General features: G+C 44.5%; 1 protein-coding gene across 2 annotated transcripts in view; it reads left to right on the top strand.

Moving 5' to 3' along the window:
* TMEM108 (transmembrane protein 108) overlaps positions 1–27,988 on the top strand; it is a 131,850-nt gene that overhangs the window by 99,171 nt on the left and 4,691 nt on the right. The window contains exons 1-2 of one of the 2 annotated variants that reach the window (XM_054991783.1): positions 23–426; positions 6,494–7,606. In XM_054991783.1, coding sequence (XP_054847758.1) covers positions 414–426; positions 6,494–7,606 — 1,126 coding nt within the window. In that variant the 5' untranslated portion in view covers positions 23–413. Of the gene's footprint in view, positions 1–22; positions 427–6,493; positions 7,607–27,988 lie in introns of those variants that run through there. The other variant, XM_054991782.1, reaches the window with a different exon arrangement.

Here is a 27,988-nt window from a genome sequence, read left to right as displayed (position 1 = left end):
CCAGGAGGGGCTCCTGCGCGGCTGACGTTTCCTTTCCCGCCAACTAGACCAGCCAGGGACTGTCCCGGAGCCTCGGGCCGGAACACAAAGGCGGCTCCGCGGGGGAGCAGAAAGAGGGTCGGCCGGGCGCTTGGCCGTCCACGCGCGTCCCTCGCCCCGGCGAAGAGCGGCGCACAAAAGACTCGCCGCTCAGCCGCGCGCTAGGCGCTCCGCGAGGGACGCTTGCGCACTCGGTGCCCGCCGCCTTTGCGCCGGAGCAGCTGCGAACTCTGCCGGCTGGAAGGAGCGCCGCGGCTCGCGGGCAGGCGCCCCTCGCCCTCCTTCTCTTTCGCCCTTTTCCTTTGCGCGCCGAGCCATGAGGCCTGTCGGTCTCCGTGATGTGAGCAGGTGAGAATGTCCGCCGACAAGTCCAAATGATATTTCCAGGTGAGTAGCGCTCTCCAGCGATCCGCTCCCCGGCGTCTGAAACACGCTCCCCCCCCCGTCCTCCTCCCTTAGGGCTGCTAAGTTTGCATCTGCAGAAGGGGCAGCGATCTGGATTCCCCTTCCAGATGTATCTGAGGAAGGGAGCTTAGACTCGAGAGCTCCTTCCCTGAGAATCTAGTCAGTGCTGTTGGACCCGAATTTTGCTCTTGCGTCTAGATGGGGCTCTGTCAATAGGCGGTGACTCACTCCCTTTCGGCACCCCTGAGGAAGAACGGGGGGACCTGCTTCTCTGCCTCCTCTTCAGACAAACGTCCCCTTTGCAATCTCTGTTGTGTCTGTGGCTTGCGAATCTGCATTGGATTTCTTAATGGATGGGCTGACTTGCCTGGAGCCTCGGGTGGGAACGGGTCTTCTTAGCAACAGGGGCTGGTGGCTCCTACGAAGCCCTCAGTTGCCAGAGCCAAAAGGCTGCTTTGTCGTGCTCATAACGTTACGAGGCTGACCTCTTGTTCTGTATTTTCCTGGATTCTGAAAACAGCTTTGTAAGGCTGTTGGTGAAGACAGATTTTGTGCTTGCTCGCGAGTGGCTTTCTTTTGTTTCCTTCCAACCCCAACACCCCAGTATGCTTCTTCCTATGAGGTTGCTCTCGTTTTATCAGACGTGCCTCATCCTATGATTGTTTATTGACGTGAGTTGAATTCAGTAGGTTTAGTCCCAAATAAGTGTGCAGGGGGCTGCAGTTTTTGAATCATGACACTTGGGTTCCCAAGCATTTACTTGATATGCTCACCCTCAGTCCTGCACACATTTAGAAAAATTAATTATGTGCATTGCAGTGAAAGATGCAAGTATGAATAACCCCTGATATAAGAGATTGTAAAGAGAAAAAACTCAAAAAGCAACCATTTTACAGGGCAACCAAGAGCGCAGTTGCACCCTTTAGTGTCCTTTGATTTCAGTGGACTTTGAAGGGTGTAACTCTGTTTAGGACTGCATAGTGCTGCTGTGTTCACTGGCAAAGAATCTCCTTTGGTACTCTGTAAAAATGTTGATGTCTGTGATTTGCCGGGAAACTCATCTTTGTGTTTCCATGGGGCAGTCTTGTGGTATGGAAAGAGGGAGGGATCCACAAGGTTGAGACTTCTGATGTTTCGGAGGTTAGCATTTCTCCATATGCTTGCTTTTGAAGAGGAAAAATGGAATTGCTTCACTGCATCACTTTCATGTGCTTCTTTGAGAGAGACCCCACCCACAAATTGGCATCTAATGAATTACCACGTTGCTTTTCATCTGGTGAGGTAATCGGGACTTTTTATAAGTGGTCTCTTTCAAACAAAGGCTCCCCATGTGAACATAAGGTGGTGACTGTTGTGCGGTGTGGACCTCCAACATAAGCACATAAATGCCCCCAGCATAATGGTTAATGGCACTAAATCTACCACAATGTAATATCTTAGCCTTTTCGGGGGGGGGGCGGTAGGATAACGGGGACTTTCATTTTATATAGGAGGTCCCTGTCAGTGGTAATGAACAGACCCCCCCCCCTCTGAAATGTTACAGTCGCTTTCTTCTGTGTGTATGTGCCAGTAACATTTGCTTTCTGGAATCTCGAGGGGCTCCTGGCAGTTAATTAAGGTGTTTTTACCCCAGGCAACTAGTCAAAGACAATGGATCCAATGGTAGGTTTGAGCGCAGAAGTAAGTCTCTTTCTGACTTCCTGAAGCATTGATGTTTGTCAAGCCTCATTGAGCGAGGAGACTGTGTTTATTCTGCCGCTGTATTTGAGGTGGGGGTTTGGAGGGAGGGGATGGCCCTCTGAGTTTTGGAGTGCCAGACCGAATTCTTTGTGCCTAGTTAGTCACCATGACAAATGCTAATATAAGTGGCAAAAGTTTCCACTGGGCTTAGTCCAAAGCCTTCCAGAACTGGTGGAAAGAACCTCTTTATTTCCATGAGATTTAGATCAGATGAGATTTTGCCTCAAGTTCTCTCTTGGACAAGTTGCCTTATAAATTGAGCTGAACGGTTAGAGTGACTCCATTCATAGCCTATTAGGTAACACATTGTTTTTTTTAAAAAGCCTTTATTGTGTAGGAGTTCCATTCTGCCAGTTTCATTTTCTAATTTTCTTTATATGCCAACAAATGAGTGTAGTCAGTACTTGTGTAGCTGTACTGCTGGTACCTGGGCCAGAGAATGTTAATGTGTACGGATGTGGTCTGGCACATTAAACATGATACTAGCGTATTAAATATGATGTCCTACTGTAGAGATGCTTTTCATTAAAAATATATACACACACAGCAAGTATCACATCTAAATTGGAGCTGAGGGACCAATCTAGACGTGAGGCCAGAACAGAAGCCATGTTTGTTGTTTGTACGTCTGCCCCATTCTCATATAAATCAGGGAACTGAACTTTTCCCACTCTTCACTCCTCCCTCATATTCTGCTGCCCGCTCCCTTTTCCCTCAGCTCAACTCACGACACACAATCCAGGCTGTGAGGGAAGTGCTGCCTGAGGCAAAGGGCCTCAGGGAGGTAAGGTATAAGATACTTACATTGTGTAATCTGCCTTGAGTCTCAGTGAGCAAGGAGGACTATAAATAGCCTAAAATAAATATCCCAATTGTAGCATGCAGTTCTCACCCTTGGTGCTTGTCAGGGGCTTGGGCACCATGTCTAAAATGATTTATAAGCAAATGATTCACCCTCTGTGCACGTCCCAGCTAGCCAAGATTTCCTCCAGCACTGCCAGGGGGTCAGGCAGATGTTGCTAAGGGGTGTATCAATCAACAAATGTATTTGTTTACTTCATTTGTACCCCAACCCCACCTTTGTCCCTAGTGGGGTACCAGAATTGCATACTTTGTTCTCTTTTCCTCCGTTTATCCTCATGCCACCCCTGTGAGGTAGGTTAGGCTGAGAGTGTGAGACTGGCACAAGGCACCCAGCAAGCTTCCATGGCAGAGTGGAATTCAAACCTGGGCTTCCCAGATCATAGCCACTCCCCCACACTGGCCTCTCTCACACAAATGGACCTTATAGATATCTTTGTACATACTCTGCAAGAAGAGAGAGAGAGAAAGTAGTTGGATGTGTTGGAGGCAACAGGAAAGAGTGGTGGAAGAGGAAATATCACCTACTGCCAAGGTCATTAGTCATATCCTAGGAATGATAACCATGGAAAATACCTCCTCCCTAGTCTCCATTTGCAATTGCATTTCCTAGAAGCGCTGTTCAAGATCCCCATCTCTTGCTGTTGCCTCATTAACCTACCTTCTAGGCTCCGATGTCCTAGATCTCCAAGGCATTCAAGAGGTTTTGAAAGTTTGGATTTTGAAGGACTGAGAAGTATGTGTGCTTTACTGGTAGGTTATTTTGTTATTCAAGGTTTGAAGTTTCACTGTATTGTTTTGTGTGCTGGGCCAAAATCCAGAATAACATAGAAAAGCAATGAATGTCCTTTGTAGCATAAAGTGTAAAGCTTCCGTGAGATACAATTGGACAGCTGCCATGGTTAGCCCTTATAACTGCGGAGGAGGAGCTGCTGTATTGTATTAAACCAGTGATCTGAAGAGGGATGTGTCCTAAAAGGACCTTGCAATGGAAAGCCAAATCGCTGCACAGAAAGCTGCCTGCAAGCATTCAGCATTCTCAGTGGGAGGCAGATATCATAGTGTGTGGTGGCCTGCTGAGGCCAAACAATATCATCAACAACAACAACAACAGTTTGGAGGTACTTTTTTCCCCCCTCTGAAGTCACAGCATGGCTGTAGAGTTGCAATTTTGGTATGTGTGAACTAGGAAACTTCCACTTGAAGGAGGTTTGGCAGATGTGTTTGCTTTCATGCTTCAGTTGTAACCAATTGCCACACAGGGAAGGAATTTTCCCTCTAGCTTTGCCATATGGTCTGTCCTCCTTTTGCTTTCCACTGTCATGCATGACACATCTCATTTACTGGAACCATCTGGATATGCTTTAAGTAAAGGTATGCCTTGCCCTGTATTTACCTCTAGTGTCTCTTCTCTGTCTGCTGGATGCTAGAATGTGGAGCAGAGGCTTCTGTATTCCCTGGGGGCTCCTCTTCTCCAGATAATGGTCCATCTATGAGACCATACGCTTTTCTGCACAAAGTCTGCCTTCCTTGTAAGTGATCCGGTCCTGTAATAACTCTGGCGCCACCTAGCAGTAAGTGTTTCACAATTACCAAGCACATGCCCTCAGACATAGTTAATGTGTTAATTACAAAATCCAAATGAGAGAGGCAATGTTCAAATGCAGAGTATCTCTATTTTTTTACAAATTGCAAATATTGTATTTCCCCCTTAGCATATTTGGATTAAAATTGTGTTAGGCTGGTTCTAGTCTTCAGGGCATCAGTTGGCCATCCTTGATCTGGATAATACAAACTGATATTTTGGGTCGTACAAGACTTGTTCTGTGCAAGTCCACTTCCTTAACTCCACTTCCATCACCACCACCAAAATGTAGGGTTTTAAGAACTTGAATTTTTAACCAAGGATGGATAATGAAAGGGCACTGGCATTCTAGTCAGATTATCAATAGGATCAGGAATCCATATACGCTTCAACCTCTCAATGAGGACTATAAACCTATTGGATTTTTAATGGAGGTTTAGAATCTCTGTATGCCATATTCCATGCTTGATATCAGAATTTGTGTTTACATGTGAATACATGAAACGTGGGGCACATACAGCCTTTAGACCAGTAATCCTGCCTCAGTGCAAGGCAGGAGGTGGTCTGTGTTGCTTTCACTCCCTTGCAAAGCTAGCAAGTCAGTGCATTTTTCAAAAATCTGTACTTAAAACAACATTTGTGTACATTCAAGCAATTATTCAGATTATAATTGGTTGATTGAAGGGAAAGGAAAGTTTACCTCCTACTAGAGTTGACTGGGTGGGCCAGTCAACCATTTACCAAAAATGGTGGGCCATTTTTGGTAAATAACCCAATGACCAGTGTTTGTATTTGGAGTTCAGTCTACGACCAATTAACAGCGCTAAGTGTTGAACAAGAAGTGATTAGTGGTAGGCGTGAATTTTGAGGAGGTGAAATAACCTTGTAGTGCTATCCTATTCTACACTTTACACGAACAAGGTGGTATTTTGTGGACTATGAAAAAGGAGATGATCCTTTTGTGCTGTGATGATCACTCTGTCTATGGGCTGAGGTCAGAGGCTGCAAAACAACCTATAAAATGACCAGGTACTTATAAAAAATCAGAGCGACTCACCATTGCATTCTAGTCTGGTCTAGCAAAGAATGTGACCAGCATTTCATTTCCAGCTGGGTCAGCCAGATGTTTATGAGAAGCTCAGCAGCTGGCCATGAAGACAATCCATTGAAGTTCTGTTTATCCATCATGGTTGCCATAAGTCATTTCCCACAAATCCTTTTAAAGAGTCAGTCATATCTTTCCCTAAAAAGAGCAGCCTGCTATCAATCTTTGTCACAATGCTAGAGATAAAGGGTGTAACTCTTCCCTTCTTTATTTTTCCCCCAATTAAAATGCCCCCAGGCTGCTTTAGGCCTTGGAAGAGGAGGGAAAGGTAGGTGGTACCCCATATTGTGGCTGGTTTTCCCTTCCCCATGGGGCCTGAACAGCCCAAGGAAGCCATTTGCTCTCAAGAAAATAACACAGGGGGAAGGAAGTTAACCCCTCCTTCCTTGCCACTGCAGCCTGATCCATGTTTTCTGTCATGGCAGCTTTTCAAGACCATGCAATACATCTGGAGTTCTGGTCACCAAATTCCTGTTTCACAAAAATAGGTTTCCTAAACTAAAAAGAAGCACTTTTTAAAGCCTTTCTGCAAACCCTAGAACATGAAAGTTGGCCCTTTTCTCACTGTGCAATGTCTCTGATAGGGGTGACCAGAACTGTGCACAATTTTTTCAGTGTGTCTGCATGAAAGATTCATTTAGTGCCATCTTGCAATGGTCTCCAAGCATACATAAAAGGTCATGCTTCACGTCTTGAATTTTAATAACTAAAAACATGAGCAGGAAACCCATTTTTCATACCAATCTCTCTTCTTCCAGGTGTTCTACTGATCTTGGCACTGACAGAAGAACTGTTATTTGGTGTTCAGGGACTGTCTCCCAGCTTAGCATCATCTCAAGACCTCGTGACAAGCAATATCAGCATCTTGGCTATAGGGATGACTCCTCGACAGAGAGGCCATCACATGACTGAACCTTTACCCACAGCTGTTCTTGCAAGCTTCCATTCCACCAGCTCAATGGAGACCACTGTTCCTTCCATTGGCCAAAAGAAGTCAACCAGCAGTCCTGCTGGCAACAAGGAACTGTATCACTTATACAACCAGAGTGCTCTGTTTTCTGGAAAGACTCGACCCAAGGGGAAAATATTTCAGGTTGTCAAAGACAACTTCACAGAATTTACAGAGCCTTCTTTAAAGACAGGACTGCATTCTCCTTCTCCTAACACAAGGAACCAGTCTCCAAATCATTCGTTTCAGACTCTGCCTACAACTCACAGAAACAGGAATAGTTCTATGCTGGTAACTACCACAGACTCCAGTGCTTCTTTCTACAGTGATATCTTGGAAGGCCTTAAAAAAACAGAGAAGGGGAATTCATCAGAATTGGCTGTACAGGAAACAGATCTCACAACCCCAGCAACTGGGCCTTCAACTACTCCCGAAATGGTGACAGTGCCTTTTAAACCCCCGCGTTATGGCATATGGGATATTTTAGATAAAAATAACTCTTTGGAAATCGCAAACCAGACTATAAACCAGGCACCCTTTTTTACCAGCCCTGGGACTGCAACAGTAGCATCAACATCTAATCATGATGGACCAACGGGTGTTGATGCTAATGTTTCATTGCATACAACAGGAAGTCCTAATGGAACATCCATGACAATACATCCCTCTTTGTATAATACCAGCTTGCCAAGCAGTGCACTCTCCACAGAGCCCTCCACATGGCTTCCCTCTTCCACTTCGACAGCAACGGGAAATTTCCTAAACAGACTTGTACCTGCTGGAACCTGGAAGCCTGGCATGCCAGGAAACATTTCTCATGTCACAGAGGGGGACAAGCCACAGCACAGGGCAACAATTTGTCTTAGCAAAGTGGATATAGCATGGATCATTTTGGCCATCAGTGTCCCCATATCTTCATGCTGTAAGTTAACTCTCTCTCTCTTGCTTTCCTGAAACTTGTTGTGTTAGGTAGATGTGATGCAGGGGTCAGGATGGGGTACTGGGCTCCTGAAAAAGTGATGCTGAGAATTTTATGGGTGTGTGTGTGTATTTTTTTTTCCTCTAGCCCTAGTAACATTTGTTCCGGGGGATTTCTACATTGTGTTTGCAGGGACTTTTTCTGCTTATGGGTGGCTGCCCCCATGATATCATGAATTGGATCCAGTGAACTTCTCACACAGTTCTGGCTCTGGGAATGGGGCTGTTATGTTTCCCCACTCCACTGCAAAAAGTCAGTCTTGAGTACTGGCAGGCCTTGGGAGCAGTATGGGGTATGGCTGAAGGGAGGGTTCAGCTGAACTCACACACACCTTGGCACAAGTGGCACCTTGGCACAAGTGGAATTCTTCCTGCTCTTAGTACTGCATGCCATGAGAAGCCACCACTACACTGGAAAAGCCAGTTAGCACTCCCTCTGATTTAAGAGGAAGATGTGCCTTTCCCTCCCTTCCCCTTTCATTATTCTGCCAAGTCTTTATTTATCAGATATAGTAGAAGGGGAGAAGAGTGGGAGAAAGGCACTGGTTACTTTTTCCTCATGATCATACAAACACTGTCAGGTACAATCAATTTTCTCTTCTACTGATAGAAATTGCTTAATTGAAGGTCATTACAGCCAGTGGTGGTCCACCAGGGTTGATTAAAGGATTTGGTGGTAGAGATACTTGGAGCACAGAAATTTCAACTCTCCCGCACCAACATTAGCATACCTGCAGATCCCACAGACTCTTCCAGAACTTCTGAATCCACTGAAATTATACCTTCTCTAGGAGAGCAACAATCAGATATTTCATCTCAAGCTGCAACATTTCTGTGAGATCAGAAAAAAACTGGAGCACCAAACACAGGTGTAATGGATTATGTCTGTCCTGTAGATCTAATACCCTAATTTCCATTTTTTTGTTGGTTTTGTTTTTTGCAAAGCAATGTAACATCATTGTGGAAGGTAGGCAGAATGGTCAATGAAGAAAACTTTTAGGATAGAAATTCTAGTCTGGCTGTTTCAAAACAGTGGTCCATAATACAAAAAACAGTTGCAAAGGCTGAGCTGAGGGAAAACACCTATATTAAGTGAAACAATTAAATTATAAATTGGGCTAGCCTGCTTTCCAATCTGCCGTTGCAGAAGGAACCACCAATCCTATTCCCCTGCTTTGGTCCAACCACAACATGAAACTGAGCATTAAAGCTCTCTTACAGTGTGACAGGAAACATGGCAGCATTCATGGGCAGTACAGAAATACCCAAAGGCAATGGAGAAGGGGAGAAAAGATAGGAAATCATTCAGAATGAGCGTGAAAGAGAAGAGCAATTTATACTGAACATGACTGTTTCGGGGGGAGGGAGTCAAACAGCTCCTCCTAGAGAATATGAGAGTGCATTCCATGTGGTGAAACATGAGATTCACAGGAACTGAAATGAAATTATGGATCAGTTCCTCTCATGTGTATAGCTCATTGGATCCTAGGCTGCCATAGGAGATTAAAGATGGGTTTCATGTCTGGAGATGTTGATCACTGTTGTAGATGATCCCACATATCAACACCTGCTGCAGCTTTCGTCTACTCATGTGGTAGTCTAGAAGCTACTGTGTGTATTTAAAGTTAAATGTTTTCAAATATATTCTAGGAGCTACTTTACAGATACAGAATACTGTGTCAAAATCAGTTCACATTCTTACACAATTAACATGGCTTAATTGAACTCCTCTGTTGTCCTCTGAACATTTGCATGACCATCCATCAAACCTGAATGCAGAAGACCACAATTGCTTAAGCCGATAAAAAACTTGCCCTACATCTTCAGAAGCAATAGTTGAATAAAAGCATTGCCTGATATATATCTCCATTTTTTTCCACCCAGGTAGCCTGGGTGGAACATTGGCTTTTTAGTTCACTTTTGCATCAGTAGGCAACTTTGCCAGATCATAAACCCAATCCTTATAGAAATCCAGACGTTGAGTGGTGGTCAAAAAAACATAACTCCAGTGTCAGAACCTATCTAGGGTAGCTTCCTTTGACTAACTACATGTAGACAACTAAAAGAATTCAACTTTTGCAGTGGTTAATTGGGCAACACATGAAAAGGCAAAGCATCCTAGATTTATTGAAGCTGTGGTGGGAGATGGCGTGTTTATTCTCAGAGTGGTGTAGGTGGTATGTTAGAATTGTTGGCTGTGGGTACTGCAAAGTCATCTCATTACAATGCTTGGCTAGAATACAAAGAACCTTGAAACAAATTATGTGGGAGAGTTTCCAGCTGACCTGAGAAAAACTCTGCTTGCTCGGGGGATTTTGCTTTCAGGCCTACGATTAGTAAACCAAGGGCCAAAGCCGCCAACAACCTGGAAAAGAAAATGGCTTGCCCCTTTAACAGGGGCTTCATGTACGGAAATGGGCAGCTGAAGCTTTCCATGATGGCACAGAGGTAAATACGATCCCATTAAATCTCTGTTGAAAGGGCAAGCCTTCTTTTGCTGCCTCTGCCGTTTTCTTGAGTTGATGTGAATAAACCACTTTTGAACATATGAAGCTGCCTCACAATGAGTCCGACTTATTTATTTAAAGAATTCATCTCCCATCTTCTTAGATTTAGGTGGCTAACAATGCAGCAAGTTTCAAGGATACAAAACTAAAATACAACTCTCCATTAACAAGATAAAAACAAGATTAAAGATGCAGATCATTGGTTCAGATAGCTCATCAGTGTCTGCTCTGACTGGCAGCATTTTTCCAGGGACTTGGGCTGAGAAAAGCCATCCTCGGTGCCTCACACCTGAGATCTTTTAACAGGAGATGCTAGGGAGGGATCCTGAGAACATGTGGTCTACCACTGAGCTACGGCCTTTCATCTTTTTTGCTTGCTCTGCCCCCTTGCCCTACCAGACTCCTCAGGTCTCCGTCTCTAGACCTGCTAGTACTGCTGTGCCTTGCGTAATCCACTCAGCTTTGCCCCTTGATTCCGCCACTGGATTTTCTCCCCCTGACCTGTCCAGGGACCAGAATACTCAATCACAAGAGTTGGTAACTCTACAAGAGGTTAAAAGTTTTTCATTGCCAGCAGATGGCTTCTGAAATTGCAGGGAGGGCGGGGTAAGCAGCAGTTTGTCACATGGCATAAGGGGCAGGTGTTCATAGGTAAAAGAAAACAGATATTCCACTGGGTAGCATACAAGCCTCTTGTGTAAGCCTAAGATGTTCTATGGGTCCAGCTTCTCTTCATAAGTTTTGTAGTGTTTCAGAGCCTTCAAATCCTGCAGCTCCTGTTTGATTAAGAACAGTAACACAAATCATTGAATGAGTACGCCACAGGTAATGAAGTTTCCCTCGTAACATCTTTAGCTCTCTTAAATGCTATTTGGTATCTCCAACCTATAAAAAGAATTTCTGTATGACTGAGGAGGAGGAGGGAGCGTTTTGTTGTGATGCACGTTCATCAAATCGCCACTTGAATTGCTCTGTTTACTTTCAGTTCCCCTAAAGAGCTTAGGCAGTCTTTTCTCACAAGCTGTACCCTTTTACCCCACTCCTTCTCCAGAACTCAACACTGTAAGACAGGTGGCACGCCTGGTATTTTGTCGAGATAATAGTATAATGATGATGATCACACTCTAATCATTCATCAGCTCTGCTTACTGTGCACACAGCACTCTCCTCATCTCAGAAACTGAAAGGCAAGCATTACAGACCAGGCTTGATGTACAAGCACACATGCTGACTCATCATTTTTCTTGTCATCATAATGTAAAATAAATAATTTGTTTTTTCTTAATGGACAAGCCAGCTGCAGCTCCCTCATTCCCCACTTTACCACTCAGAAATACTTTGTTTTCCTGAAAATTCATTCTCACAGCACTGTACAGTTTCATCTTTGGCAAAGCTAAACATCTGGTACTGAACTTCAGCCACAAATCATCTCACAGAAATGCATTTAGTAGGAAGGAGATTGCTGCCACCTTCAGGACACAAAGCAAACACAGCTGCAGCTCTTGCCTACCCTTTGCTCCAGTTTTATTAGTAACCCTGATTTTTAAAATCAAGACATTGGTGCCAATCAAAATGTTACAACAGAGAAAGAAAATATGTCAGTAAAACAAATAAAGTGAATCCTATGAGTGGGTGTTGTGGAACGCAAAGCTCCTTGAAGCTATTGACACCATTGCTCCTTGTTGACCCCTCCGGCCCTTGGGATGGAAGCTGGCACCATGTTTTACCACGGAGCTAGCTGACCTGAAGAGGGCTGGAAGACGCCTAGAAAGACGCTGGCGTAAAACATGCACAGAAACTGATAGAACTTGCTACAGAACACATTGGAGGATCTATGAAGCGGAAATGAAAGCGGTAAAGAAACGTTACTTCTTGGCAACCACTGCTTTGGCTAGTTCACGACTGCCCCAATTGTTCAGGGTATCCAGACACCTTCTAACCCCTAAATCTGAACCTTTACAGTCCCAAGAACAGACAATTAGCTATGAGGCCTTTTTTTGCTGATAAAATAACACGAATACACACTGATCTAGATGCTAGCTGCAATACAGCTGGTCTGTATTTAGACTGCTTTGAACCAATTACAGTGACAGACCTTAACAGGATCCTGGTGTCTATGAAAACCACTACTTGTGCCCTTGATCCTTGTCCATCTTAGCTGTTAAAATCAAGTAAAGATCACATAAGTGAACCACTGATATCTATTATAAATCAGTCACTAACACAGGGCACCTTCCCCCGGCCACTCAAACAGGCAGTTATCCATCAGCTAATTAAAAAACCATCTCGGCAAAACTGATGTGGGCAATTATCGTCCAGTATCTAATCTGCCCTTTTTGGACAAAGTGATTGAGAGAGCAGTTGCTGACCAACTCCAGAACTTCTTGGAAAACTCTAGTGCTCTAGACCCTTTCCAATCTGGATTCAGACCAGGGCATGGGACAGAAACAGCACTAGTAGCGTTAGTAGATGATCTCCATCTGAATATGGACAAAGGCCATGTCTCCTTATTGCTCCTCCTGGATCTGTCTGCAGCCTTTGACACAGTAGACCAACACCCATGTTGAGGTGTTTAGAAACAGAAGTGGGCATTAAAGGATGTGCCTTGGAACTGTTTAAATTGTTTCTCATGGAACGGACTCAAAGGGTTGCCATCGGAGATCAGCTATCTCCAGAATGGGAATTATCTTGTGGAGTCTCGCAGGGCGCAATCTTATCTCCCATGTTATTCAACTTCTATGTAAAACCTTTAGTAGAGCTCATTCTCAGCTTTGGAATTGGATGTCATCAATATGCAGATGATACCCAACTCTATATCTCTATATACCCAACTCTATATACCCAACTCTATATCCAGGTCCCCACAGGAATTTATTTATTTATTTATTTTGACTTATATCCCGCCCTCCCCACGATGATGTAAGCCACTCAGGGCGGCTTACATCATCATTAAAACACAATAAATTAATAGTCAACTTCAGATTTAAAAACATATTAAAATACTCCGGCGCCATTATACATAGGCTACTTTGGATATTAATGAAAGACCTGCATAGGTCATAGCTGTGGGTAAAACGCATAGCCGAGGGCAGTCATGGAAGAGGTAGCGATCTTAGATAGGATAAGGGGGGACACCCGCTGGTCCTCAACCAAAGGCCTGGCGGAACTGTAATAGGTCCCGAAGGGCCCAGATCTCCAGCAGGAGAGTGTTCCACCAGGCTGGGGCCAGGGAAGAAAAAGCCCTGGCCCTGGTGGAGGCCAGCCGGATGTCCTTCAGGCTGGGGACCACCAGGATGCAGTAGAAATCTTAGATCGCTGCCTGACAGCCTTGGTGAAATGGCTGAAAAATAACAAATTGAAATTGAACCCAGACAAGACTAAAGTGATGCTTATTGGGAAGTCAGAGATCTTGAAAGACATTGTACTCCCCACCTTTGATGAAGTTTGTTTGACCCTTGCAGACTCGGTTAAGAGCCATGGGGTTATAGTGGATCTAGCACCACTACTAGAAAAACAAGTTAAGGAAGCTGCAAAAAATGCTTACTACAGTCTCACTCTGGCCTGGAAAATGGCCTCTTATCTCGACACGGCCTACCTGGCTGCCTGGATCCATGCTATGGTAACATCAAAACTTGACTATTGTAATACATTATACATTGGTCTCCCATCTAATTTAACTAGGATGCTCCAGTTGGTGCAGAATGCTGCAGCTCGACTATTATCAGGAGCGAACAAGAGCTTGAACATCACCCCTATCCTACAGTCACACCATTGGCTACCTATCAGTTACTGTGCTCAGTTTAGGGTATTGGTTATTACATACAAAGCCCTTCACGGCCTTAGTCCAGCATACCTACAGGACCACCTCTCTCCCTATGTCCCTCCACGGCAGCTTCACTCATCTGAACAGGGTCTCTTGCAGGTGCCAGCCTGTACATGGGTGAAATCAACCGCAGCCCGTACACAGGCTTTCTCTGTGGTGGTCCCTACCCTATGGAATGGCCTGTCTGAGGAGGTCAGGAGAGCCCCCACCATCCTGGCTTTCCGCAAACAACGCAAAACTGAATTATTCAAAGAAGCCTTTTTCTCAACTAAGAGGGCGGTATTGTAAGAAAGGGATTCCAGATGTTTTGCTAATTAGTTAGAAACCATAGATTTCACCATTATGTTGCCTTACATATTATCTGTTGCTTTAAATATGTACTACCTGTGCTTTATGTTGTTCAATGTAAGTCCTAGAATTTATTGTGTTCTGTTTCAGCAATTCCTCAACCCCATACTAGATCCTTGCTAATACTGTATCTTTGTAAACAGACTCTTTTACCCCATGACATTGTTTATGGAAATGTTGTTGACAGTGTATGGAAATGCCTGCCCTTCTCCTTGCCACTGATTGTACTAATCTCACACTATGTAATCCACCTTGAGTCTCAGTGAGAAAGGCACACACACAGAGAGAGAGAGAGAGAGAGAGAGAGAGAGAGAGAGATTGCAAGGTAAAATAATTCTGGGAAATTCTGGGACTATGAATGGTTATCACATTACCAAAGGTAACAGATTTCCTTTACAGAGGCGGGGTCTGGGGGAGCCCAGTGGCACCTGGTGCGGGCTTTTGGGGACCACAGTTCTCTTTGTCAGATGCATCTGACGGGGAGAGCTGTGGTTATCGAAGGCTTATACTGCATTGGAATTGGATAGTCAAGCTGTTTTGCTGCTACAAACTAACACGGCAAACTCCTTTGAAGCCAACTGATCCCCCCACCAAAAGGAGATGTTTACATTTACTAGCAAAGGAATGTTTTGGTTGCATCCTCCTTCTCCCCCCCTAATTGCATCTTCTCTCTCCTCCCCCCTCCTCTTCTATATTTGACCAGTTTCTGTATCATGCATCTGACGAAGAGAACTTGATTCTCGAAAGCTTATGCTACAATAAAATCGGTTAGTCTTAAAGGTGCTACTGGACTCTTTTTGATCTGGGAAATACTGTTTCCCCTACCCCATCCCCAGAGTATGATAACTAGTAATTTTATCAGCAAGAGGCTATCCAAATCTCAGAAATCAAGTCTGAATTTACCATTTGAATTATGCTGTAGAGTCAGACAGTCTGGAGGATGTCTGTCTTAAAGTTCACACTGAGAATAATAGTAGCCATTCCCAAATCACAGTAATGCAGTGATCTGTGTCTACATGTGAATTTAAAATATGGATCAGTCTTTTGTCACAAAAAGAAAAAAAAGTTCTTCACAATCCAGTGTGGAGTAAACTGAGAGGGGGAAGCCTGTATGGCTGCCTGTTTGAGATGTTCAGGCAGAGGACGGAATACAGCATGTATAGATGAGACTCCAGCCCTGTGTTCCACATGTAGCACTGTCCACAGTGATCTATTTTCAGAGGTTCCAAAGTTTCTCCAACATCCCAGCCACTTCATGAGAGAGACCACTTTTGGTCTCTGTTGGCATTTTGACCCAGTTAGTTTGGTCATCTAGAAAATAAGGATATTGTTCCAAAGTTCATGTGATTTTTCAACCAATGCATTGTGCAGTACCAAGAGAACCTCTGGTTGTGTTCCCCATTTACCTAATTACACCTTTCAAAGAGAAGAAAATTGTGATGTGGTGTTTGGTTGTTGACCACAAAAAACTCCATTAATGTGCCCAATTTCATTATGCCATAATTGCGTGGGTTTTGTGGTGGCTTTCATTCCGTGAATGAGTTGAGCCATGGACTCTTATCTGTGTTGCAAAATCATTTCAAAAAGGTTTCTCTGATGTTTTGAGATCCTAGGCTAGCAATGTCTCTCCAGCTAAAGGATGTCAGGCAGCAAAACTGACAAAGACCTTTCTCTGTCTGCGACCCTAGAGAGTTGCAGCCAGTCAGAGCAAGCTAGACCAATGGTCTGACCTGACATAAGGCAACTTCATATATTTGCTGCTGGGGCAGGGGGGGCGGTACTGTGACTCAGAAGCAGAACACATGCTTCACCTAGTATATTGAAATCCTTTAAGGAAAAGAAAAATCAAACCCATTTCTGCTGTTAAAGGGTTTCAAATGAAAGGATGGATAGCTATGGTTATGATTCATGGTTGTGAATTCATTCAGCCTCTTCTGCTGATGTCATAAAATGTGTGCATGAAAGAGAGAGAGCTTGGCTTGTAGTGCGGAAAAATCAGCATAACCCAAAGGAAGTATGACATGTTCCTTTGGATCCTGTTCCAGTTCATATTTCATGTCCTCGGTACTCGGAGAACTCCTGTTTTTATTGTTAACTCAATATGAGCAACCTGTACATAGATTATGTCTTGAGTTTCAAGTTTCTGCCCCCCTCCCCCTTACTGAGCTTCATTCGTGATCAGAATCTGGGTTTCCTTTCTTAGAACTGGGGCGTTTAATCAAGACCAGGGTAAGACCTGCAGCTAAGGATCACTACTACAATATAGCTTCGGTGCAGTCTCTTTGGATGAATGGGCCACACCTCACCAGCTATGGCTGTTTCCTGTCTATTTTGCTGGGGCACACCGCCGGGAGGTAGCTCAAGCGCATGCCTCCTCTGCTCCTTGTCCCTGATGCCAGTTTGATCTTTTAATATACCCATCGATGCTCGCTGTTAAGAGTGTTTTTGTGGGTTCAGTTACAGGGCAGCAAACTTTCTTTTTCTCCCAAGGATAATGAACAGTCTCAGGTATTATTGGAAACTGCAATGGAGGTCAAGCTGGCTCACATTGCAACAGATCACAGCTGCTTCCCCTTATCGTCTCCTCCACACCAAATCAGTGCTTCCTTATGGAAACAGCTGACAGGGATCTCTTCCATACCAGCCAGCATGATTCATAGCAATGGAGGAGGAGGTAAGGGAAAACAATTGCTGCTACTGCTGCTGCTTTTGCAGATTTGCCACGCAGACCAGTTTAACTTGGTCAGTGCCCCTGGAAACACTGGAGTAGGAAGACCCTGAATCGACACTTTCAGTAGATCTTTCTTTTTCTTTAGAAAACGTGCATGCTGCCTCTTGGAGATCTGTTCAAGGTGGCTCACAACATAAAGGGAAGATAAAATCGTTACAGTTAACAAACCAGTAAAAACTCCCTAGGTTATGGAATTAGTTGCCTACTAAATTCCACAGAAGTTTTTAAAAGGACTTTGAAGTTTTTCCTGTTCACTCTTGCTTTCCAATGATAAGATCTGATTTAAGTTGTTGTTGGGACTGATTCCAATAGTAGTGATTTTAAATTGCATAATAATTATTTTAAATTACATTCTTCATTGTAGTATTGAGTAGTGGTTAGAGTGTTGGATCTGAGAGAGCCTAACCTACCTCATAACAATATTGCAGGGATAAAACGGAGGAAGGGATATTGTAAGCCATTTTGGATCCCCATGGGAAGAAAATCTGGATATAAATAATTGTAACAAACAAAACTTTCAAAAGTTTTAGATGGTTTCTCAACATTTAGAATTGGCTGCTCATAGTTAAAAATCATCTACATACATTTCAACGTTTGGTGTCATTCCAATCCACCAGGAACAAATGTAGATAGTTTGCTGGCAATGCACCTATAATTTTACAAAAAGCAAGCCTAACATTTTCCAAAGGCATGTGCAAAGATTTAGCTACAGAACTTCCATTCATTTTATCAGAAGCCCTATCATTAAGTATCCAGACAACTTAGAAAGTTCTGTCTAGATAAAAGTACTTTCCAGTGTCAGAGGCAACCCAGCTCAGATATTCTTTGGATACAGAAACAGAAAATAGTCAAATACTCTTCTAATTCCTGTTAACCCTCACTGGAATTGACTTGGTACTGTGTAAAGTGAGCACCTTCCCTTTAGTTCTCATCCTAAAAAGGAGTGGAAAATTAATTTTCTCCATATCATTAATATTCATAAATGGAATCAATTGTAAGTGATACAGGGGAAATAGAAATTTTTCACCTTTTCTCATAATTCTTGAATTCAGGACAAAAGTGCACATAATGTTAGAATTCTATTGTTATTTGGCCCTTAAAGCACAGTTACTGGGGGAAGAGGCTCGAGATGAGGGGCTTAGCTGTTCCCCCATGGCACTTGCAAGTGGGGCACCTATTCTAGTAGAGGGAAAGGACAAGTACCCCCTGCTGTGCCTCTCTTTTTCTCCTACTGAAACTTAAAGTCTGTGTGTGGTGAGTGGATATTCAGTTAGGGAAATCTGTCGGGGAGTTGTAAAGCCTTCCTCAGTGGTCCCAATCCAGGTGCCCCATCCCAACAGCTGCTTTTAGGGGGCTGTATTATGTGTCTGGAGTTCCAGTAGCAGAACGTCGCATGTAATTAGGTCCCAAGGGTCATCCAGTGAAACTGGCAGTAGATTTAATTCAAACAAAGGTTTAAGTACACAGTGTGTAATTAACATACAGGACTTGCTGCTTCAAGATCCCGATATTGGCTGCTGGATGGCTTGGATGGTCTTAAAAGGAAATTCATGGCAGATAGACCAGACCTATCTGTTGCTGTTAGCTGTGGCAGTTTAATTGGAACCTCCAGGTTCAGAGGAAGTATATTTCAGAATGCTAGTTGGTGGGCAGAAGCCAACAATGGGAGAGGCCAGTGGCCTTCATTACCTGCTTCTACATTGGTCAGTCCTGGATGGACCCTTGATCTGATTCAGCTGGAAGGGACATGACATATTGAAATAAGGAAGTTGTGATGGACAGGACTGGCTCCAGCTCCGCCTCTTCTGAGAGACAGCCAATGGGAGTGGGGGGAATGCTGGGCCAATCAGAGTTAAAGTCCATTGGAGGGAAAAGAAGGCTTTTGAGAGACTGAGGGAGAGGAGTTTGAGATGCTGCTCAGAGAGGCAGCAGAAAATTAGCTGGCTATTAATCTGTTCTTTATTTTGAAACTTTTCCTGTTTAACCCCATTCACTCCCTATGTTCGTTATAAATAAAGTTCGTTATAAATAAAGTTTATTTTTGTTTGGTTTAACCCTAGCTGGCCTGAAATGGTTAACTGAGGGGAAATATCTGGCATACACACAAATGTTCTAGTCGTGTTAAATGGGCCTAGTCTAAATGGTGGAATATATATTAAGAAAGTACATCAGAGTTCCTTTTTCCCCAATAGCTCTGGGCAGTAGCTGGGTGAGTGGAAGTAAATACAGGGAATGGGGCTGCTGGTCTGGTGAAGCCTCTGGAAGAGGAGAGAGAGGACCCTGTGAGGATTTGGGTCAGGGCTCTTTGCCTGCCGTAGTGGAGGATAGACAGGTTGCGTGTTGTGCGGGGGGTACTCCTGGCTTTTACCTGCCTGGGTAGCTGTCATATATGCCTCCTACATATCTGCCATGAATGTACGTTATATCTGACTCTGGTCTCTGAGAGTAAGGGAAGTTCTTTATTGCTGTAATGCCAGTAGGTTATCTTGCAAATGTTTAGTTTCTCTTTCTCGCTTCACTGAGCCAGTGTCCTTGAATGCCTGTTGAAAGTGGCTTGGGATGTAGAGCTAAAAATAAGTTCATCTTTCTCACTGTCTAGTCTAAAACAATGTGTCACACTGTCTCACCCCAATCCTCCCCTGGCTAACAGTCCTTTTCCCCAAAGGCAGGAATATTCCCTATAACTAACACTGCTGGCCCTATCGACATCACTTCTGCCAGTTTCACTGTCTGAGCACCTTGTACTGAATGGATCTCTAACAAAGTTACTTCAGCTGGAACACCTGTGTGTCAACTGTGGAGAACTTGGAGATCTAACTGCCAGGGACTAACATATTGGCAGAAGTCCCTTTTTCTTCCCTGGACCCAAAATCCTAAAGTCAAGCTACCAGCATTATGCCGTAAGAGACAGACCAAGGAACTGCGGAGCCCCCAGAGGGACAATTACTCAACCTAGAATCGGAACAGACCTTGGGAGATGGGGCAACTGGAGGACCCCCAGTTGGATTAACACCCCGCCTCAGCATCACTGGCTGGCAGTTCGGGGTGATCCCAGAGAGGAGGGGATGGGCGCCCCAGATGTCGACCTGCCAGCAGACTCCAGAAGAGTTCCTATAAGAACTAGATGAATACCCTAGGAGGAATGTGGCTGGAAATAAGGGGACCCTAGTTGACCTTGTGGGGCCTTGAGAGCAGACTAGCATGGAGGAGGCCCAGCAGACCCAGAAGGAGGAGATCGGACATTGGGGCGTTGGATGCCTATTACCGAGAGATGGGGATGAACTGGGAGGAAATATTGCCGAGTCCCTACGACACCACCCCCATAGAACCTTAAAGCGAGGATGAAATGAGCACAACAGCAACAGACCCCCCAGGGACTGATTCCAAGCAGTGGCGAGTTGTATGGGGGTAGAAAAGGGAACTGGCACAAGTGATGGGAGAACTACAAGACCTGGTGTGCCGTACGCCCATGATGGGAGTGCCTCAGGGGCCAGGACCTGATAGAGATTGAACCAGGGGGGACCGAGGAGGTGGTCTACAGAGAGGTTCAGTTGGGCCCCTGGGTAGACCATCGGGTGCTCCCCCACTGAGAGGGGGACTGGTAGCCCCGCTGCTGCCAGGACTTCCCCCTGCATATTTAGCCACCAGCCGGAGGCCCAGCTATCCTGCCGCCCGGAGGCATACCAATTGGAGCCCCACTACAGCCCATGCCACCGGTTCAACCTCTCCCTGCTTTGCCAGGATACCAGTAGCACTGGGAGGCCCGGTTATCCTGCCACCTGGAGGGGTGCCAGTGGGAGTACCGCTACAACCCATGCCGCCAATTCAGCCTCTCCCAGCTTTGCCGCCAATAGGGATGCTGGCCGCACCAGGAGGGGTCCCTCACCCGATAGTGCCCCAGCATGGGTTGCAGAAATTAGAGGCCCATATTGACGGGGACCCCGAAGAACTGGGATGTTTTATAGTGCAGACAATTGAATTTTTCGGGGAGTGGGGCCACGCCTTCCCAAACGACCCCATCCGGGTAAGCCACCTGGGATCCCGGCTAGATGGTTCAGCAGCTAAGTGGTATGTCACCCTATATGAGGCCGGAGCCCCAGAGCTTCAGAACCTCAGAGCATTCATATGAGCGTTGAGGACCCAGTTTGAGGACTCGCTGGAAGGAGAACGGGCCCATACGCAACTGAAGCGGGTGCAGTGGTCTCCATGGACTTTATAATTGATCTTCCCCCTTCCAAAGGGAAGACTGCAATTCTAGTGGTGGTTGACCTGTTTTCCAAGCAAGCCAATTTCATCCCGTGCTCCAAAATCCCAACCGCCAAGAAATTAGCCACTCTCTTTGTGCAACATGTAGTCAGGCTGCACTCGTTTCCAGACAAGGTGATATCAGATCACGGAGTCCAGTTTGTTGCCAACTTTTGGCGGGAGCTATTAAAAATGGCTGGAATTGAACAGGGGCTTAGCTCCGCCCATCATCTTGAGACCGGCGGGCAAGCCAAAAGGGTTAACCAAGTGTTGGAACAATTCTTAAGATGCTACATTAATTTCCAGCAAGATAATTGGACTGAGTTTCTGATTTTTGCCGAATATTGTTATAACAACACAATATACAGTTCCACAGGTGCCTCCCCCTTCATGGCAGCACATGGCTATGAAGGCACAGCAATGCCTTTTGTTAAAACCCTGCACAGTAAGGCACCTGGGGACCTGGGGGAGTGGTGGTCTAAGTTAACGGCTCAATGGGAGTTAATTAAAAAGACTCTATAAAAAGCCAAAGAGGATTACAAAAAAAACAAGCTGATAAAAAGAGATCAGCTCCATGGACATTACAAGTAGGAGACTATGTGTACATTTCCACAAAAAATCTTAGTGGGGAGCAACCCAGCAAAAAAACTAGGAAATTTCTGGGGCCATTTCAAGTCAAAAGGATAATAAATGAAGTGACAGTGGAAGTGAATTTGCCCAAGAACTTAAAAAATGTCCACCCCGTATTCCATTTCAGCCTCCTGAAGAAAGTGCCCCCTCCTAACAAATGGCATCTGGACCGAGGAATTCCTCCCCCCCCCCCCCCAATAGTGGATGGACAACTGCTCTATGAAGTGAAAGACATTCTGGACTCTAAGTTGAAACGGGGAAAATTGTTTTACTTAATTCGCTGGGAACATTTTGATGAGGGTCAGAGAGAATGGGTACAAGCTTCAGATGTAAATTCCCCAAAACTTGTACGTAAATTTCATAAGGCTTATCCGCATAAATGGGTCCTTGTGAGGATGGGAGGAATCTTGGGGAGGACAGTATGTCTTATATGCCTCCTGCATATCTACCATGAATGTTCGTTATATCTGACTCTGGTCTCTGAGAGTAAGGGAAGTTCTTTATTGCTGTAATGCCAGTAAATTATCTTGCAAATGTTTACTTTCTCTTTCTTGCTCCACTGAGCCAGTGTCCTTGAATGCCTGTTGAAAGTGGCTCAAGATGTAGCCTTCTTGAGAGCTAAAAATAAGTTCATCTTTCTCACTGTCTAGTCTAAAACAATGTCTCACACTGTCTCACCCCAACACCCCCCCCCCCCCCCGGCTAACGGTCCTTTTCCCCAAAGGCGGGAATATTCCCTAACTAACTAACACTGCTGGCCCTATCTACATAACTTCTGCCAATATCACTGTCTGAGCACCTTGTACTGAATGGATCTCTAATAAAGTTACTTCAACTGGAACACCTGTGTGTTCTGTCCAGCTGTCTCAGCCCCACCCACCTCACAGGTTGTTTGTTGTGGGGATAAAAACAACATACTTTGTAAACCACTCTGAGTGGGCATTAAGTTGTCCTGAAGGGCGCTATATAAATTGAATGTTATTATTATGAACTGTGGAGAACTGGGGGATCTAGCTGCCAGGGACTGACAGTGGCAAGGGGTACACACAAAGGCTTGTGTGTGTCTGCTTCTGAGGTGGGTTGTACTCACCCATACTGGTCATAGATGGCAATATTAAAATGAAGGGGCATGCTGGTGAGAGTGGGAAAACATTTCTAAAAGGGCAACATGAAACAATCTGTTGCAGCAGAAAAGCATTTGTGTGTGTTACGTGCCATCAAGTCACTTGTGACTTAACGGGACCCTATGAACCTCCAAAACAGCCTATCATTAACAGACTTGCTCAGATCTTGTAAATTCAGATCTTGCCCTTTACTAAATAAAGTAAAAATAGAAAAATCGGAATTTGTTGTTCATCACCTCTGAAGTCACAGGCACTGTCCAGTAGGTGCCTATGACAGATGCACATGCTTCAGTCTCTTCAGGCCACTAAAGGGTCAAGCACCAACCAGGTGATGTAACTTGAACACAAGTAAAAGGAGCTTTTTAAAATTTAGACTCTTCTATTCAGTCTTGAGATTGTGGAAAGAACAAAATCTTTATTGTAGGATTCTTCTACAGTTGAGCAGAGCTCAGGATTCACTACCAGTACACATCAGCAATTTGAGTAAGCGGACACAGTAAAAATTTCCTTGGAATTACAGCCCACAATTGTTGATTTGTGATCACAGAAAGAAGCCCTGAAAGTGAGAACCCTCCTAGTTTAGCAGGCACTTATGCACAGAGCATTCTAATGATGATCCTGAGACTACTTGTCTACAGATATGACTGTCTGATTAGTACCTAAGTAGATCTGTGCAGTAGGAATTAAATGAATGGCAGCGGCTAAATGGAAGCAAGGTGGGGGGTTGTCTGTGTGAGCATTATGGGTAACCTTTGTAATAGCCTGCAATTTTGAATTTGACAGGGGGGGGGGGTTATAACAATCTTTCTATTAATTCAACAGAAAGATTTACAGCGCAATCACACCTTGCATACAGCAGCAGCCAGATGACTCCATCTAATTAACTGTTTTACTGCAGCAGCATTCTGTATTAAGTTATAGTGCTCTGATTCTACACACTGACATGGTCATCATGATTTGTATGCCAAGATGGGAATTTTAATCCATGAACATTGTACTTGCAGTATTCATCAAAATATTCCAATCATCTCTGATCTAGCAGCATTTTTTCTTTCACTGCCTGGCCTGTACTTCTCAAATTTTAGATACAAGTATAGATACAAGACTATACAAGTATAGTCTTTGAGCATTTTTCTTAGACTAGATGTTAAAATAATATGGGTCATTTATCACATTTTGGAGCTCAAAATACATCCATTTTGTGTAGGGCCTAATGTAGCTGCTCTTGCAACTGGTGGTGGGGCAGAAGATCTGATGCTGAACTAGTTCATTGTAGCAAGAACAAACTTTCTTGTTTGATGTGGACCACCCCTTAAAGTGAGCTGTCCTCTACCACTTTCTTTAGAGGACTTTTCCAATGTGTGTGTGTGTGTGTGTGTGTGTGTGTGTGTGTATAAAGTGCTATCAAGTTGCAGCCTACATGGCAACCTCATAGGGCTTTTCAAGGCAAGAGACAGAGGTGACTTGCCATTGCCCGCCTCTGTGCAGCAACCCTGGACTTCCTTGGTGGTCGCCCATCCAAGTACTAAACAGGGACAACTGACACTTCAGGCTAGCCTTGGCCATTCAGGTCAGAGCTTCTCCAGTTTATAGTGCAACAAAACCTAGTTTTGCTTATTTGCTTGTTCCTTGAACTAAATGCTAATCTTTAGGGCAGTGGCCTTCATCCTTTCTAGATCTGGGATTCACTGAATATAGGTCCTGCATTACATCAGAGTCATGTGACAAGAGGAAGAGCCAGAGATATGACCTGCCCCCCCTCACTCAAGTTCTTATTCTCTACAGCTTCCCCATCGGTTGAAGACTGCTAGTTTAGAGGCTATCACATTATCCCAGTATTCAAACTGTACAATATTGCTGCTGAGAAAATGCAGTTCTTTCCCCAGCTAGTAGAGGCATTGCCATTTGGAGTGCTGCCTGGAATAGAGTTTCATTAATGTCTTATGAATCAAGGGTGAGTATCATCAAGAGCAATAGCTGGTAGCAAATAAAGGATAACTATTTATTCTCAAGGCAAAGTAGCATCTTGTCAGTTTCATCAAACTGGTAGCAAGTTTTTATTCTTCAATCTTGAGACAAGCAATAATAATGAGTTGGATCCAGCCAGCTTTTTACATTCAGTCTCCGTCAATTTCCCTCCATACTACAGCTGCCATCACACACAGCTTTTTGTGCATGCAGGTCCCATGAATCTCAGCATAGCCTTTTTTGGTGGTCAGAGAGAATGACTCCGTTTTTTTGCCAGCAGAAACATTGATGGGGCCCTTCATTAACCCAAGGTCCCCTGAAAAAAAGCTTCATCCAAGCAACACAGGGACCTCTGTTTATAGAGCAACAACAACAACAAAAGAGGACGTTGTGGCATGTACAGAATGAGCCTTAAAACCACCACCACCACCCCACATTCCATACCAACAACAGGGAAGGAATGTCCACACCAATAACGACCATTTAGAGTTCATGGCATGCTGTGAACACATGTGACCAGATATCGTATGAACATTCCCACAAATTTCTAATCAACTGGGTGGGCTAGGGAGGAAAATTGCTTTTCGTTGAAGAAATTCCTGTGCAATTTCCGCAGGTCTGTCATTCAAAAGAACATACCAAACAAAGTGATTATGACTGGTTTAGATGAAATTGCCCAGCTCCTGAAGCTTTTTCAGGGGTAATAAGAAGATAAGGCATCCTTTGATCCAAATCAAAACAGAAATGATTACGCTAGAAGTCTGTCTCAATTATTTTGTGTTAAGAAGGCAGTGTGCCATGAAAGCTGATTATGTTGATAACAGCAGTCCAAGCTTAACCTTTAGAAGACTGTATTATTCAAAGAGCTGTAGGTGCTTATGATTTTAAGGTGGAATTTGCAATGTTTTATACCTCTTAACAGTCTGAGCAATGTTTAGGCCAAAGTAGATATTGCACAGCAGGTGGATATAACATTTTTCTGATGAGGTTTTGGTTTTTAAAAGCTTAAAAGCTGCAGGTGAGTTTGAACAAGGGGAACAAAAATTCCCCCCACCCAAAGGAGCTGTTTTTTTACCCATGGGGGGGGGAATATGTCTTCAGCATCCCTCCAATTAACCCATATAAGTATCAAGTTACCCTTATGGAAGTAAGATGACTGCTTATGTGCGTAGGTGGCTTTCAAAGGGAGATGTACAGATTCATAGAGTATGTGGCCTTCAGTGGATACTAGCTTGATAACTAAAGTGAATCTCAACATTCAGAGGCACTATACCTCTGAATACCAGTGCTAGGAGGGAAGGCCCAGACTGTTGGTTGTCCAGGGCAATCGATTGACCAATGTGGAAAACAGCATGCTGGATTAGACAGGCCCCTGGTTTGACACAGTAGGGCTCTTCTTACGTTCTTACTTGGTGTACTAGAAAGCACTCTGCTCGTTCAAAATATGGGGCATATAGTTCCTTAAGAAGAAGTACCAGTGTCTGTGCCTACTGATTTGGCCACTGCCAATGACACATGGTGGTGAGAGATACATTGAGGTGGGATTTGGATGCAGAACATAGAGAATGAGCATAAAGATAGACATACTTGAGTAACACACGACCTTAATTTCCAATTTGATCTGAGAAATCCATTGACCTCTGCCTAATCAGCCTCCTGGGTGTGGCTAGCCATACTCCCAGTGGCATAATATGGTGAGTGGGGATGGTTGTGATCAGGGCTTTTTTTCAGCTGGATTGCAGTGGAACGGAGTTCCGGAACCTCTTGAAAATGGTCACATGGCTGGTGGCCCCGCCCCCTGATCTCCAGATGGAGAGGAGTTGAGATTGCCCTCCGCGCTGCCGAGTGGCGCGGAGGGCAATCTCAACTCCCCTCTGTCTGGAGATCAGGGGGCGGGGCCACCAGTCACGTGACCATTTTCTCCAAGAGCAACTCACTGAGTTCCACCACCTCTTTTCCCAGAAAAAAAGCCCTGGTTGTGATTGATGGTACATGCTGTAAAACTGGCAGTGTGAGGATGTTGCTATGTACTATTGACCCTGTGCCTATCCATGCACCACAAAGGTAGGCTAGAGTGAACAAGGTTTACCACATCAAGGTGCCTGCAAAGCAGACACCAACTGGATGATTCCTTGTTGTGCTTATCTTATGGCTAGTTTCAGATTGAGCATGCCTATGGATGCTGACAGGATCCTTGGACCATCACTTGTGCTCTTGGATGCATGCCCATCCTGGTTTTTAAAATCTTGCCAAGAAAATTTCTTTAATTGCACTGGTGGATGATCTTCGCTTAAAGTTAAACAAGACAATTTTCCCTGTTGATACTGTTAGATCTTTCAATGGCCTTTGACACAGTTGACCACTCCATTCTTACCCACCAGACTGAATAAGGAGTTGGTGTTAAGGGCATAGCCCTTAGGTGGTTTTGCTCTTTTTTTATCTGACTGTACACAAAGAATTTCTACCAGGGATGCAAAATCAGCTGGGTGGGATTTGTCTTGTGGAGTGCCACAGGGTTTAATTATCCCACTCATGTTATTTTGTGTCTGTGTCTCTGTGTGTAAAAAATAGATAGACAAACACATACACACACTGAATGAGATTATCCTGAGCTCTGGAGTTGGGTGCCATCAGTTTCATATTCATATATTTCATCATCCAAGCCTCCAAATGCATTGGTCATGATGCTGAACCGGTGCTTTGAGGCTGTAGTCAGGTGGTGAAAGCAGAACAAACTGAGGTTGAATTGAGTAAAAACAGAGGTAATGCTGGAGGGGAAGGCCTATGTTGTAGAGGGACTGTATCCACTTGTCCTAGGGGGAGTGAAGTTGGCTTTCTCGAAGCAGGATAAGAGCTTGGGGATGCTCATGGACCCTGCCTTGCTCTTTGAAAAGCCGTTTGCAATGGTAGCCCAGAGTATCTTTTATCAGCTGCACCAGCTCTCTCAGTA

Source organism: Eublepharis macularius, chromosome 11, assembly GCF_028583425.1.
Source record: "Eublepharis macularius isolate TG4126 chromosome 11, MPM_Emac_v1.0, whole genome shotgun sequence".
Classification (NCBI taxonomy): Eukaryota; Metazoa; Chordata; class Lepidosauria; order Squamata; family Eublepharidae; genus Eublepharis; species Eublepharis macularius.
The sequence above is the reverse complement of the archived record's forward strand: the minus strand, read 5'-3'. Positions and strand labels throughout refer to the sequence as shown.